This window comes from Cordyceps fumosorosea (genome assembly GCF_001636725.1).
Source record: "Cordyceps fumosorosea ARSEF 2679 chromosome Unknown scaffold_3, whole genome shotgun sequence".
NCBI lineage: Eukaryota > Fungi > Ascomycota > Sordariomycetes > Hypocreales > Cordycipitaceae > Cordyceps > Cordyceps fumosorosea.
In genome coordinates, this window is record NW_017387303.1 from 1378773 (window position 1) to 1394159 (window position 15387).

General features: G+C 56.7%; 4 protein-coding genes across 4 annotated transcripts; 1 reads left to right on the plus strand and 3 right to left on the minus strand.

The window, feature by feature from the left end:
• Positions 1-3595: 3595 nt before the first annotated feature.
• ISF_02123 (IGR protein) lies at positions 3596-4288 on the minus strand (the record flags this gene model as incomplete). Its single annotated transcript, XM_018845730.1, has 1 exon — positions 3596-4288. One exon carries the CDS (start codon positions 4286-4288, stop codon positions 3596-3598), a length of 693 nt encoding a protein of 230 aa, XP_018707453.1.
• An 854-nt stretch (positions 4289-5142) lies between these two features.
• On the plus strand, positions 5143-9694 carry ISF_02124 (SNF2-related protein; the record flags this gene model as incomplete). The annotated part of the gene is made up of 2 exons (XM_018845731.1): positions 5143-5215; positions 5286-9694. 2 exons carry the CDS (start codon positions 5143-5145, stop codon positions 9692-9694), a joined length of 4482 nt encoding a protein of 1493 aa, XP_018707454.1.
• Positions 9695-10053: 359 nt separating this feature from the next.
• Positions 10054-11047, minus strand: ISF_02125 (signal sequence receptor alpha chain; the record flags this gene model as incomplete). The annotated part of the gene is made up of 3 exons (XM_018845732.1): positions 10054-10351; positions 10408-10856; positions 10985-11047. The coding sequence occupies 3 exons, from the start codon at positions 11045-11047 to the stop codon at positions 10054-10056; spliced, it is 810 nt and encodes a 269-aa protein (XP_018707455.1).
• A 708-nt stretch (positions 11048-11755) lies between these two features.
• Positions 11756-15114, minus strand: ISF_02126 (RNA polymerase II mediator complex subunit Nut1; the record flags this gene model as incomplete). Its single annotated transcript, XM_018845733.1, has 5 exons — positions 11756-12825; positions 12882-13419; positions 13469-14044; positions 14091-14350; positions 14406-15114. The coding sequence occupies 5 exons, from the start codon at positions 15112-15114 to the stop codon at positions 11756-11758; spliced, it is 3153 nt and encodes a 1050-aa protein (XP_018707456.1).
• Positions 15115-15387: the final 273 nt, after the last annotated feature.

Here is a 15387-nt window from a genome sequence, read left to right on the forward strand (position 1 = left end):
CCCCCCCCCCCCCCCCCGAATCCGGGCTGTTCAGCTCACAGGCATAAACGGTCGTTTACGGCGGGGGCAATCCTTCGGCCAAGGAAGCTCTATCATTGCTCGCCTCGTTCCCCCAAAACGGTCATGGTTGCAATTTCGCATAGCTAGATACCAAAAGCGCTAGATACTAAACGCGGCAGAGTGCTGTCCGCCCTGTTATTTCAACCTTAGTTAACGGATCGGGAGATTTGCCTGCCGGCTTTGTCTCGCACATGTCACTGTGTCGACATCGCCGGCTAGCTTACACCCTGGGTGTGCACATTGCATCATCCCTCACTCTCTGTCTATTGCCGCCCTGCGTTCTTATCACCAAGCTAATAATCAAGCTTTGTACCCCGCCTGGGCAAGGCACTTGCATATGTAGAGGTCCCTTCTAGAATGGTGCATCGTTGGTGCCCCGTTCTAGGGCGTCAGCTGAAACTGTTAGCATGGTCAGAGAGCGAAGCAGGCAAGAGACCGTCCCAGGCTACGACAGATGATGCCTTTTTTTTCTGGCTTCGGAATGGCGCTGCAGCATCATTTTAACATTACCTTTCACTGAGTTCTTAGAAAGAGACTCGTGTGAATGTTTGTGGAAAGGCCCTTCTATAATACGCTCAATGGCGGTGGTAAGACTCCTGTTAGGGCTGTGTGTATATATATCTTTAGAAAGTTTTAAGCTCATGATGTATCTTTCTCAAAGAAGGTAAGAGACCGTGTATTGAAGTCATTTTAATCTTGCCACGCCGCCACGTTCGCCAAGTGCCTCGGCCGAGATAGAAGCCGATTGACGACTTTCCGGATCGAGCACACACGGGCAAATTTGTACCCCGAATCGTTCTTCCTATCCACATCACGCGGATTGAGCGAGGCTTGAAAAACGCCTGCCTCAATTTCGCCATTTGACTAGCATCAGCACACAATGCCCCATTGGCACGATACCGTGCCGCGGCTGTTCAAGGGTGGAGCTGCCTGTTCAGCCGTAGCAATGCGATGAAGCTATTGGTGGCCAGAGACAACCCAACCCCAAGACGGAAATATTTTGAGTAAAATGTCAAAATGTCAAAATGTCAAAATGTCAAAATGTCAAAATGCCAAAGCTAGACCTGGATGCTGTGCTATATTAGAACCATCTGGTATGTCCGTGGACGGTAGCTGGCTTTGAATGAGAGCAAGGATGCTGCTGGCTGGTGATAGAGTTGTGTAAATTGAAGATGAAAGAGCGACGCATATGCCTCAATTTCAAAAGTCACTCATGATAACGGAATATCTTAGAGGGAATAGAAAAACCTCGAGTCCTGTGCTGTAAGCCCTCACCTACCCGATGCTACCACTGGACGGATCCGTGGAGTGGCTGCAAGAGCCCGACTTTCAACCCTAGATGCAGATTGCCTCGAAGAAACTTTGTTTCGCAAGAAACGCCTGAGTAGATCCGACGGATGCCAAAGCAAGGGGAAACAGATTGGAGCCAGGGGGGTGCAGCCACGAGACGCTGCTGGTACTGGTCGAAGCTGTTTCCGCAGCCCCTGTCACCGGACGGGAACTACGGAGAACGTTGCTGTGATCCGCCCCCCTTGTGCTGGCAAATCTGAAAGCCCTGTCAGGAAACTTTCTCGGGCGAGTTTGCTTCGAAGGGTCTCGCATAGTAGGACGTTCTGTGGGCATGGGTCGGGCTAAAGCTCGGATTGGTTGAGACATGAGGCACTCACTACCGAGCATGGAAGGAAACTGGGCCCTCGCATTTAAGTTTTTTTTCTTCCAAGTTAATTCTCGTCAGTTGTCGATGGCATATGCATCCATAACATACAAAGTGAAGAAGATGCCTTGCCTAAGTGTGCTCCCGGCCCGCCGCCCCCTTCGCGTATTGTCTCGATACAGGCGGCAGAGGTGCCGATCCAACCACCACCAGATTCACTCACGCCATCCATCTATGCGAGAAGCGGTGGCGGTGGCGGGACCATTACACCCCCTCGGCACGGGCGTTGACGCCGCCACCGCCGCCAGCATCACCGATGGCGATGGCGATTCTCGTCATCGACGAGTATTGTAGACCGAGAGGGCGCTCTGACACATGGGAGGACAAATTGGCACGATAAGGAAACGCCAGCCCGCGATGCGCGGCGACGCTAAAGAGCTGGAACTGTGCCTGCCCTCAAACCTTGACGCCGCCAACCAATCCCGGCATTGGCGCTGGGGATGGCGTCCAAGAGGCCAAGGGAAGCGAGAGATCCCGACGAGGATAGGGCAACCATCTGTGCCGAGCGCAAGTCGTAGAAAAGGTTATCTTCTATGTGTAAATCGAACAATGGATAAAACTGGGCGAGGCTGACGGCGTGGCGGCCGCGGCGTGGCAGATTGAGCGCCTCGCCTGAGAGCCTCACGTCCTGTGCGTAGGTGAGCTCATATCTCTGTGCGATGACGCAGAGTATTTAGACGGTGTTGGCAGGCGCTCGGAATGAGAGAGAAACCCGAATAGACAACCTACTATCGCAGAAAAGTCGTGTTCCGTCGGAATGCGCAGCCACACCATGCAAGCCTGTTGACGGGTGTTTCTGAAGAGGATAACCTGTTGGGTTGCTGTAACTTGCAGCGTCGAACTGTCGAGGAAAAGAGTAAAGAAGGGGCAAGGGTAAAGAAAGTGCAATGTGTGAGAGCAGTACGAGCTATAAAACAAGCTCAGCCTTAAGGGATGATATGTTACTAAAGATACCCTCCCTCAGGCTTCAGGCTGTCAAGACCAAACCGGCCCGAATAGCGTCGTGGTCTTCGTGGGGTACTCTGGGCGGCACGGCTGTATGTCTTCTCAGCCAAATACAGCTATCTAGTCAGTCTCTATACATTAGTTCCATCTCCATCCTGAGATTTGGTACGATCGGATCTTGGACGAAGAATCGAGTTGCCTAGTGATCGGCGGCATCGAGTTTCAACCCTCACAAACTCGGGGACATGAGGCGGACTTGGAGCCTCGGGTCCTGCGAGAGCAGGTGTGAGTGTGTACTGTAAGACCGCCTCCAAGACAACTCATCTCACCGGGTCTGCCGCACGCTCTCATCCAGTGAGAGTCTCTTCTCTCCTCGAATACTGTTAGACAAGTTGAAAGGCCAAGATGGATCGGTATCTGTGCGGTGTTTGGTGTCGGCATGACCATTATGGCTGCTGGCGAAGCCCTCGAGGATGCACCCTCTTCAAAATCCGCACGCCATCGAGCCCGCCTGCTGGCTCTGCAGCTACAATGCGCACGCCGTTGCATCACAGCGGGCTGCACTCGTACCAGTAGAGCCAAAACCGGTGCGGGCTGCTCGTCATGCAAGGTTGCAGCGACTGTGGGCTGCAGTTAGCCGCGAGGGCCGAATGTCAAGTCGCGAAGCGCGGCAGGCTCCATGGACTTGCGATAGCAAGGCTGCCGAGGGGAACTCGAAACTACTGGCAAGATCCTGTTAGCAAAGCAAACGTTGTCGTCACCTCGTAGTGAAGTCCGAATTTGAAAAGTAATGTGACAATGTAATTGGTACAAGTTATGATGCGTTCCATGCCGGTTCGCTCGTGGCATCCATCCCCCCTTCTCTTTTGTGATAATTTACAGGTGCTTCATCAGCTCGGCCTCCCTCTCGGCGCGGCGCTCCGCGGAGCGCTTCTTAAAGCGCGTCTCTGCCCTCCTGCGCTCGCCGCCGTCAATCTTCCTGCCCTGCTTCTGCTCCCACATGCCCTCCGTGACCTTGACCACCGCGCCGCCCTTCCCCGGCAGCTCCGTCGCGTGGCTGCCCGCGATCGTCGTGAGGCCGCGCACCGAGTAGCCCTTGGGCCGAGGGTACGTCTCCGCCGCCACCACCCCGTCGCCGTCGTGCGGCACGTTGACCACCCAGCGCGCGTCCGTGGCTGCGCCCGCCGGTGGCAGCGCCACGCGGAGGTGCGCCTCGCCGTCCCGCACGAACTGGAAGTCGCCGCCGGGGCCGACGACGCCCTTGCGGTAGCGCTGCATCCACTGCAGCAGGTACCGGCGCGCACGGGGGGGCTCGACGCCGAGCTCTTTGAGCTGCGGCGAGGTCATGGCGAAGAGCGCCTCCCACGTGGGGAACTTGCTCGCGTGCCGGCTCAGCCCCCGGCCGATGAGCTTGAGGAACGTCTCGACGTCGGGGACGAATGGCCGGGGCCGGGGGATCGTGGGCGGCGGTCGCGTCTTGTGTAGGCATCGTATTTGCGTGTTGAGTGTGCTTGTCGTGGGCGCCGAGGCGAGTGGCCGCAACGACGACCAGAGACTTTGGGCTCTCATTTTTTGGAGAAGCGTCTGCGTCGAGGTAGGGGGGGTTAGTGTTGGCGTCGCAAGGACAATTGAAAGGGCGGTCAGATAGTCGGATAGGTTAAAAGCACCGTACCTGCGAAGAAAAGAATGCAAGATGAGATTTTACAGCCGGGTCACGGGGAAGACGCGCCGCAGACCACAGCTCGTAGGAGTGACGGGGCGGTTTGCCCGTCATGATACACTTGAAGCTTGAAATTTGTCGCCATTGATTGCGTTATGTAAGCGAGGCTATCATGTTAAAGTGGACCCTCCGCGAGGCTGCACTTCCTCCGTGAACATCTTCATGGATGGCGATAACTTGACTTGAGTGCAGCCTCTTATCTGACTGGCAAATGAAGACAAATGCAGTTAATTATTCTTCAAATCCTAGTGAATGATGTGGCCACATCGGTTGAGGGCCAACCTTGATGACACGCAAACAACTTACTTGTCAGAGAAGGGAAGTTTTGGCACAACTGGCTGATGTAAATCAGGTTCAGTATTTCTTACTATTTCGTTTCGAGTATTCTGATAATACTTCCATCTATCAGAGGATAATTCGATGAAATTACATGCCAGAATTTTATTGCCTTGATCTGGTTCGCATGACCGCGCTCTGCTTGTGTGACAAGGCGAACAGCGATGTGGATCCACCAGGCAGAAGTGCTCCTACTGACAAATGTTCAAGGACATCGCCTTTTCTGCGCCAACCATGCCACTTCCCTTGACAGACCTTTCCCGTCGAATCTCCCTTTTCCATCTCGACGGGAATCCTTATAAATGACTGTTTGACCCAACCTCGAGCTTCGAGCTCGCGCAACTCCCCTCCTCATAGACCCCCCGCCATGGCGCGAACGAAGCGCAATGTTAGCGTGCCTATATGGAAGGCCGCTGCCAACAACCAATTTGGTTTCAACGGTATGCCGCTGCTCAATGGCGTGTGTCACTAAGCAAAGGAAGCAGAATTAATGACCAATTGCACCTGCAGATATCCTCCCTTCCAATATTGTGAATGCGCTCCTGTTACTACCATCCGGCCCCAAGTACCTGGAAGCGCCGGAAGCGCCCAACGGTAGAGATGGTGGAAGCTTTGCGAAGCGTCGAAAGACCACAGTAGCGCCTCCGAGTAGCGCTATATGTCTGAAAAGAGGCTCCGTGTCTTTTACCCGTGCGATCGAGCGCAGCGAGACGACCGACCAAGTTTCCGTGAAATCCGACGTCGGACCCCACGTTATCCTTCGATATGCTGGCAGCTTGCTCGGTCTTAGGGCCCGTAACAAGGCCCTGGGTCTTCCCGACTGCACTGTCCTAATACAAGAAGATCATGTTGATCCTGGAATGGACCAAATGTTCAAAGTCCTATCGCAGCCAGTGCAACGGAACTCTCACGGAGTGCTGTGGGCGAAGGTTGACCTCAAGTTGGACATTGTTCAAGGCATGTTCACATGTGCCTTCACAATTAGCCAGATGTGGAACGAAACGCCCTCTCCCTACTACATTATGCGGTCAAATGTCGAGCGGAAAGAGAGCCAGGCTGTCATCGATGCCTTCTTTCCTTATGCAGGAACCAACTCTTCTGCTTGGTCCCCCATGGACTTTTACGAAGCCGCCCATGTCCCGTCCAAAGAAGACCCTAATTCTGCGTCTATCGAAATATCTTCCTTAGAGGCCACGCTATTCCCATACCAGAAACGGACTGTCAAGTGGCTTTTGCACCGCGAAGGCATCAGATGCACACCGTCTGGCTTGGAACCCGTACCAGAGTCTGACGCGCAACCAGATTCCGACACCTTTCGCCAGTTTGAAGACGCAGAAGGGAATGCGTTCTATCTCAGTGATGTATTTCATGTGGTGACGCGAAACAAGGCACCCTATTGGCTTGCAGACAGAGCCTTAAAAGGAGGCATCCTGGCTGAAGAGATGGGCCTGGGAAAGACACTTGAGATCATTGGACTTATTCTTCTGAATCAGCGGCAAGACGTCCCCCAGGACTCCCGGGACTTTCTAATCCCATGCATGGACTCTGAGGGGCTTCTCAAAACCAGGGCTACCCTTATCGTCACGCCGGAATCTCTCCGGCAGCAGTGGATAACGGAAATTGCACGCCATGCACCGTCCCTCCGGGTCATTCACTATCAAGGCTGCAGGAAACTCGAGGAAGATGAAGAGAGCAAAGCAGTGGTGAAGCTTGCCGCGTATGATGTCGTCATCACGACATATTCTGTTCTTTCCCAAGAGCTACATTTCGCTACCGACCCACCTGAACGCTCGCGTCGCTTTGAACGAGCATACAGGCGCCCAAAATCGCCCCTCGTACAAATATCCTGGTGGAGAGTATGCCTCGATGAGGCCCAAATGATTGAGAGCGGTGTCAGCCAGGCCGCTTCCGTTGCCCGTGTTATCCCGCGAATCAATGCCTGGGGCATTACGGGAACACCGGTAAAGGACGATGTCAAGGATTTGTTTGGGCTATTGTTGTTCCTCCGCTACCACCCATACTGCTATTCGAACCAAATCTGGACTGCGCTTATTTCCTTCCATAAGCCTGTGTTTCAGAAGCTCTTCCGATCGCTTGCACTACGACACACGAAGGCTCTTGTGCGAGATGAGATTCTCTTACCGCCTCAAAAGCGCTTTGTTATTAGCATGCCGTTCAGTGCCGTCGAGGAGCAACATTATCAGAGCTTATTCAAAAACATGGCGGAAGACTGCGAACTGAGTTTGACCGGGGCACCTTTGATAGATGACTGGGACCCTGAGGAGTACGAGGGTAAGATGCGAACATGGCTCACTAGACTACGCCAAACGGCTCTGCATCCAGAAGTAGGTGTGTACAGCCGACGCCTCCTTGGATATAATAAGGAGCGGCCGATGCGCACCATCGAGGAAGTGCTGAATGCTATGCTGGAGCAGAGCGAAGTAGCAATTCGCAACGAAGAGAGGGCCTATTTATCTACGAAGTTGACTCGTGGTCAACTCTTTGAGAATAGCCCTCGCGTCAAAGAGGCTCTCGCCATATGGGAAGAAGTCCATGAGGAGACAGCGAAGCTTGTTGATGATGCAAGAGCTACACTCGCTAGTGGTATTGAAGAGGTGAAAAATTCTCGAGAGTCACAGCCCGGGCCTGTCGTTCACGACAGAGGCGGCTCCGATTCGGAATCGGAGAGCGATGTTGATGTTGTTGATACGAGAGGAAAGATTTCAGAGTTGCAACGACGCTTGCGTTCTGCCTTGGAAATACACCACAAGGCAGTATTCTTCTGCGCCAATGCCAACTTTCAAATGCGCGACAATGCTGAGATGACGGAGCCAGACTCGGAAGAGTTTCATCGTCTAAAGAAACTTGAAGACGACGGTTACGAAACTGCCAAGGTCCTGCGCCGCGAGATTCTGCAGGAAAGCTACCGCAAAGCAAACCGCCATATGTCCAGGATCAAGAAGAAGGCCAATAACCAGACGTTTGTGGAAGTGCCAGAACTTGTTGCCGAAACAGTAAAGGGCATTGAGAGTGGCAGAGTTGTTGACCGACTGGAAGTGCTGTATGAAGAGCTCAACGAGCAAGCCAACATCATGGATGAATGGCGAGAGCAGGTAGTACAGCTACTTCTTCGACCATTGCTGGATGAAGAGGATGATATAGAGTTTACTGGCGAAGAGCTGGTGGATTCTGCCAAGTTCCAAGACGATCTGATGGTTTACGTGCAGGCTTTGCGGAGTGTCATTGCCGATCGCCAAGATGCTATATCCGGTCAGACGAACGAGCTGGTCAAACACGAAACTGAGACAAGTACTAAACTGGCGGAAAACGGCGGTGGTCCGGCCCCAGAGAAGATGTTGGCCTTACTCGAGGCTAGGAAGCAGATGAAGCCTCATCGCTCGCAGATATCGATGCGCGGCGCAATCGGCGAGCTTCGTGGATTACAGACTCGTCTGAATCGAGATGCTCCCAGTAGCAGCCGGGAAGCGGTTGAGCACAAGATTGTATCCGATCATCTGAAACACACACAAGCTCTGCTGAGCCAGCAGAACAAGGCAGCCACGGCGCTTGAGTCTGAAATCGAGAGCTTCAAAGACGCCATGAATGCTCGTCTCGAGTACTATCGCCAACTGCAAGTGGTTTCCGATGCAGTGCTTCCGTACGAAGGCGAAAAGACGGCGCGCGTTGAGGAGCGCATAAACAAGCTGGAGCAGGATGCGCGCAAGAAGCTCCTCTCCAGCGAGGCCAAGCACAGATACCTGATGAACCTCAAAGAAAGCGGCGAGGGCGGGCCGGGCAGCAAATCCAACGAGCCGCGCATGTGCATCATCTGTCAGACGCCGTTCGTGACAGGCGTGCTGACGGTGTGTGGGCACCAGTTCTGCAAAGAGTGCATGATGATCTGGTACAAGTCCCATCGCAACTGCCCTGTGTGCAAGAGGCAACTTAAACCTGAGCAGCTGCACGACATTTCCATAAAGCCGCAGCAGCTGCAGATCCTGAGCGAGAGGGGCGGCTCCGGCTCCGACAAGTCGCGGCTGGAGCGGCAGCAGACCAACGGCGCCCTGCGCAACGGCGTCATCTACAGCGAGTTCAACGCGGACAAGCTGGCCGAGATCAAGAACATTGACCTGGACGGGCCGTCGTTCACGACCAAGGTGGACACGCTCGTGCGGCACCTGCTGTGGCTGCGCGAGTCGGACCCGGGCGCCAAGTCCATCATATTCTCGCAGTACCGCGACTTCCTGACGGTGCTGCACAACGCGCTGCGGCGGTTCCGCATCGGCTTCGCGTCCATCGACGAGCCGGGCGGTATCGCACGGTTCAAGGGCGACCCGGCAGCCGAGTGCTTCCTGCTGCACGCGCGCGCGCACTCGTCCGGGCTCAACCTCGTCAACGCGAGCCACGTGTTCCTGTGCGAGCCGCTGCTGCACACGGCGCTCGAGCTGCAGGCGATTGCGCGCGTCGACCGCATCGGCCAGCTGCACGAGACGACCGTGTGGCTGTACCTGGTGTCCGGCACGGTGGAGGAGTCCATCTACAACCTCTCGGTGCGGCGACGCATGGAGCACATGGGTCAGACTGGTGGTGGGAATGGGAAGAACAGCGGCAAGGGCCGGGGGGCGGCGGGTAAGTCCGGGGGGGTCACGCCGGCGCAGCCGCTGGACGCGAGCATCGAGCAGGCCAACACGCTGGAGCTGGAGCACGCGGCGCTGTCCAAGCTGATGAGCAGGGACAGGTCGGCGGGCGAGATGGTAGACAAGGGCGACCTGTGGGAGTGTCTGTTCGGCAACGTCCAGGATGGACGGGACGCTGCCGAGACCGTGGAGGGCGACGATCGGTTCAAGGACCGGGCTGTCATGTCATACCTGGCTGCCGAGGCTGCGGGGTCTCGAGTCAATGGGCAGCCGAACGCATGAATGTTGTAACATTTATCCTTGGGATAACAGGAGTTCTGGGCCCTCGGCCAATCACTACTAGATGGGGGTAGAAGTAAACAGAGTCACAAGACAACCGAGAAGATAAAGACAATCCTTCAAATTAACAAATCGCTAGAGAGCAAGATATCCGGCTAGACAAAGACAACTACCCCAGTTTCGTCCAAATAAAGGAAGGCATGGTCAGACTGGCTAGCCTTCGCAAAATCTCCTTTGCGTTCGCAGCTCCTAGTTCGGTGTGTTACCACACTCACTCACATGGCTCGTGGTCCCCAACCCTACAGCACATGGTGTGCAGAAGACCCTTGCTCCTAAGCTTCCCACAGCAACAAACTCTCTCTTTATTTGGCCTTGGGGGTGCCAGACTTGGAGCGCTTGCCGGCGGGGCGGGCAATGTGGTGGTCCGGGATCCAGCTCTCGTCGTACCCCTTGCTGCTGCCCGTCGCCGTAGCACTAGTTGCCGACTCGGAGCCGGAAAGGGCAGCGGCGGCAGCATCAGCGTCCGCCCTCTTGCCGCTGACCTTCTTGGGCGTGCGCGGGGCCTTCTTCGCCGGGGGGAACAGGGCCTCGATCCAGGTCTTGTAGACGAAGTAGAGGACGCCGGCGAACGCGGCCGAGAGCACAAGGTACAGGAAGATGCTGGACCCTACATCAGCGGCACATCCAACAAATAGATGGCGGAGGGGGAGGCTTACATCTGAGGGTCGAGGAAGCTGGTCGGGGCCTCGACGATGGACGCGGTGCCGTTGTACGCCGTCACGGGGAAGATGCCGCCGCGCGCGTCCGTCACCAGCGCGGTCAGCACGACGCGCACGTCCTGCGGCTGCATGTCCAGCGCGAACGCGTACGGCACCTGCGCCGACTGGCCCGCCGCGACGGCCAGGTCGAGCTGCGACGCCGTCAGGTTGCGCACGATCGCCTGGTAGGCTGGCCCGTCGGCCAGCGCCAGCTTGTCGGAGGAGAGCGCGCCGGAGACGAAGGCGACCTGGATCGGGACGTCGTCGCGGTTGGTCACCTCGAGCACGGCGCGCGTCGGCCGGCCGTTGACGAGGCGCAGGCCGAGGAGCTCCTCGGCGTCGGGGAAGGTGGCCGTGACCGTGGCCTTGAGCGCCGCAGGGGGTTCGGCGGCGGCGGGTTCGGGGTCCTGCGCGGGGCAATTGCGTGATCAGCAGGCGGCCTCTTCTCGACGACGACGACGACGACGACGACGACGGGAGGCGAGTTGTAGGTTTTGGGCTTCGCTGGAATGGCGCGATGGGGGAGGTAGCTTACCTTGGCGGCGGCGCCAAAGACCGGGACGGCCAGCAGGGCGAGAAGGGACGAGGTGAAGAGCATGACGGGCGAGCAGGAACCGGGAAAAAGCTATGCGGGAGGGGAGGAGAATGAGAGGATGAAGACAGAACGAAGGAGTGTGATGGAAGTGGGTGTGGAAGGGAAGAGAAGAGGTTGGTCGAGATAGTTGGAGCAACAGCTCGCCAATTGGGAGTAGGTGGCGACCCTGTGGCGGGCCGGTCCAGGGACCTTGGTTACAGGTCAAGGGCCGCTAGGAATTATTCTACGAACTGGTCTCGTCTCCGCGACTCAGGAGCCCAAGCTACGGATATCTAGCTTGATAAAGAACCTCTTGTGGTGGACTATTATCTGATATTATCTGATATTAGTGGTGAGTACAGATTAACATGGCAAAGTGCCCAAGGTAGTGGCAAGGTGGCTTCTTGTCGCGTGGCCTTGACAAATGGAGCTCAAGTACAATCTACCTCTTTGCCACAGATGACGCCACCAGGGATCTTGGTATCCGCTACTTGGAGCCCCAGCTGTGCCTGAGTCAGGCACAGCTTCAGCCTCATCAACATTATAGCCTGATCCAGCACCAGTTCACCAATTGCTTGAAATGGTCGTTTTAACTACCCAGCTAGAAATTCTAGTAGCTTTTTCTCCTAACCCAATTGTCTCCCAGGATTAATACAAACAGAGACCAGAAAAAAAATCCTCCCATAAAAGTCCAACAGACAACTCCAACATCGTCCAACGGGAGCCTCACACCTAGTTGACTCCCATGTCCATGCTGTCCCATCCGTCAAACATGTCCAGGCTCGTCGTGTCCAGCCCGCCAAACAGATCCGCCTCGGCGCCCGCACCGCCGCCCAGGTCCGCGCCAAGCGATCCCATGTCCAGGCCCGTGCCGTCCAGGCCGTCCACGGCCATCGGGTCCGCGCCGCCGGCCACTGCCGCTGCCATGGCCTCGGCGCCGGATAGGTCTAGGGGCATGTCCGTCGTCTGCAGCATGACCTGCGGCGGCGGCGGCGCCAGCAGCGCCTCGACGCGGCGGTGCAGCCGCACCGTCGCCTCCGCCAGGAAAGGGTCGTGCTTGAGAAGCTGCTTGTAGCCCTCGGCCGCCGTCTTCAGCGCCTCGCGCAGGCCCAGCGGCCGCAGCGGCGGCTGCATCACCGACGCGGTCGCGTCGAGTAGGTTCGGCGGCGGCGGCAACTCGTTGGTCGAGTCCGCCGCCGCGATCACCGCTGCTGCCACGTCGTAGGCCACCGACGCGTTGCCAAGCTCGCTCTGCTGCCGGATTTCTTCCATAAGCAGACGCAGCAGGCGGCTGACGCCGACGATGCGTTGCCCGGCAATCAGTTGCCGGTGCGTGTACGAGGCCGGCATTGCGTTTGGCACCACGGCGACGACGCCGCCGACGCCGCCGGCGCCTGGTGACTGCGCGCTCCATTGCACCAGCCCCTGGAACGTGTGCCGGATCGCTCCGGAAAGCCCGCTGCTCGAGCTGCCCGCCCACGACTCCATCTCGTGGTGCTCCGCGCCCCCGGTCCGCCGCGACAGCGGTATGCTCTCCCGCAGCGACCGCAGCAGCGGCTCGATTTCCTGGTTGCGCGGGTCCTGCCGCTGATACGTTCGTAGAGCGTGCTCCAGCGGCTGCGCCACCAGGTTCTTCACCGCCGACAGCACCGCGCTCGCCTCCCCGGAGATGGAGATTGGCGTCAGCAGCAGCTGCAGCGCCTTGACGATGGACTTTTGCTCCCTCTGGTCCACCCATATGTAGTCGGACAAGAACCGAATCGCCGGCACCAGCGACGGCAATAGAAACGTGTCCACCAAGTCTGCATGCGATTATTAGCCTTCTCGTGCGCTCGTGCTTGCGAGGAGCTCAACCTACATTCAACTCCACCTTTCAGGCTCTCCTCATTAATGTAGCCATACGTGTATGCGGTGACGATGCTCTGGAAAATCGGCGCCACGAGCAGGTAAAATTCGTGCGGCGGGCACGAGGACATGAGGTCGTCTCCCAGGCCACCAGTTTCGTTGTCAAAGAGGCCGTTGATCCATCCCGTTACGTGTCCCATCTCTTGCTCGCTCAGCTCGTCCAGCGGCCGCAGAATGTGCGACTTGTTGACGATCTTGGCCACGTGTGAGTCGGCCGACTGGATACCAATGTCCAGTGGTGACAGGTTGTAGCGATATGTAAATGCAAATACTAGCAGCAGAATTGCCCCGTACTCTTCGTATACGGGCTGATACTCGCCCTGATCCTCTTCATAGCTCCAATTGTCGAGAAGCGTGCAAACGGGCTCGAGGATCGAGGTAACCTTGTCGAAAAGGAGAATGATGTCGAGGGATTGGGGCTTTTGCGCCAGTTGCGTGCACAGTAGCTTCAGCGACATTGTGTCCTTGTTCATGCAGAGTTGCCGAATCAACTAACAAAATATTAGAATCTGGCTCATATACGTTCACGGGGGCTCTTACCTCCACGATGGCATGGGCGACGGCGCCAACATTGCCATCTACCCTGTCTAGTTGTGAAATAATGTTTTGAATCTTGCCAGAGTCAGACAAGCAGTCGCTGACGAGCCTGTCCCGGTTGGCCCTCTCCAGCGACGGGTCATACGACATGGACGTCTCGCCCAGGATGCGGTCGACGTGGTCTCTCTCTATGAGCCCATGCAGCGCGCAGGCCGCACAGAATTCCTCCCGCACGCTGTCCATGTAAGGATTGTTATTCCTAGTCTCATCAAACATGAGAGATGCTGTGGGGAAGATGCTGGTGTCGATGCGGTTGAGCGCCTCCGTGATGCAGAACTCTGCGGAGGCGGCGGAGAACTCTGGATGGCACAGCTGGCACAGCAGGAGCGGCAACTTGTTGACCACGAAGGAGCGCAGGAGATGGGCGTCTTTTGGGCCTTCATTTCGGAAGACTGCATTTGCGAGGACGTCGAACGCGGCAACGATCAGGTCGATTGCGCTCGCTTGTTGGTTTTCCTGGTATTTGTTATTTAGAAATGCGTAGAGCATGGCATCATCGAGCACAGGTCGTCCGACAAACTTTGTAGTGTTAGTAATGATGTAGTAGTTGCGTTGGCTTGAAAACACTTGCCGCTGCATTCAGGTGCACGTAGAGCGCAGCTCTCGAGTTGGCGATGGGAATGTCAGCAATGACAAAGCTGTCCATGCCGACGGTAGAATCAAGAAGCTCATCCATGGCTTCGTTGGTCGCCTTCTTCTTCCCGTCGATGGGCTCCAGCTGCACCAGCGTCTGTGTACGGAATATTTCCAGCCTGTCGACAAACGGGCTGGGCTGGCATGTCGGTATGAAATCGCCGAGACTATCCGACAGAAATCTCCGGATAACTGTTGCTGCTCGTCAGCCACACGATGCAGCAACCCATCAGTCGCCGGGTCTTACCTTTGGCCCGTGGCCTGACAAGGATGCGAAGCAGGGCGGCATTATCCAGTCGCAGAACAAGCGGAATGAGGGCGAGGCGCACCGTAGCCAGCCCTTCACGGGCCAGCCTATCATGGTCGCTCACGAGAATGTCGGCCGCGAATCTCGAGCTGACTTGGGCAAGCAGGTTCATCCACTTGCAGGCGATGATGATCAGCTCAAGCCCCGTCTTGGTGTCGGTGAACGCGGTTCCCTCCGCCATGGTCTTAATGACGTGGTAGAACATGACCTCCTCGGCCCAAGTTGAGTCCTTCCAGCGGACCGGCGTCTTCTCCTGGGCCTTGTCGCCCTCCTTGTTGCTGTCGTTCGCGTTCGCATCCTGCCCGGCGTCCGCCAAGGGCTTGGTGTAGGCGTGCAGCGCCGAGTACCTGTACAGCCGATTCAGAATGGACGGCGCGTCGACGTAGCCGAGCTCCGTCAGGACGCAGATGTAGGGCGGGATGCGCGGGTCGAGGCTGACGCAGTTGGACAGCTGCGGGCGGAGGAAGAGCTCAGCGATGAGGAGGGGGTGCAGCTGGTATCGGGCATAGACGAGCCGCACGAATTCACGGAAGCGATCGCCAGAGAGACGCTGCGCGACACACCGCGCGATAAAGTCGGACCAGTACCGGGCCGCCTCCTGCTGCGGATGGTGGCCGGCCGCCGGCTGGCTGTCCGCGGCGCCGGCCATGAGAGAGCGCGCTGGGCGGCTGCGACAGCCTGTGTCGGGGAAGTTGCGATGGTAAATGCGCTCAAGTGTCTGAAGGAGTGGTGCGAACTCGGTGGATTCGTCAAATGCCGCTCGAGGTTCGGATTGTTATAACTGGATGGATGATGTATGCAAGGTTCATGGTGGTGATGATGTTTGCGATGCTTCTTGTGTGGGGCGCTGGTGCTGTGGGCGGGTCACCGCGCAACGTCAGAGCTCATGGTCCAAGGTTTTCACTTCTTCTTTTAAAAGAAA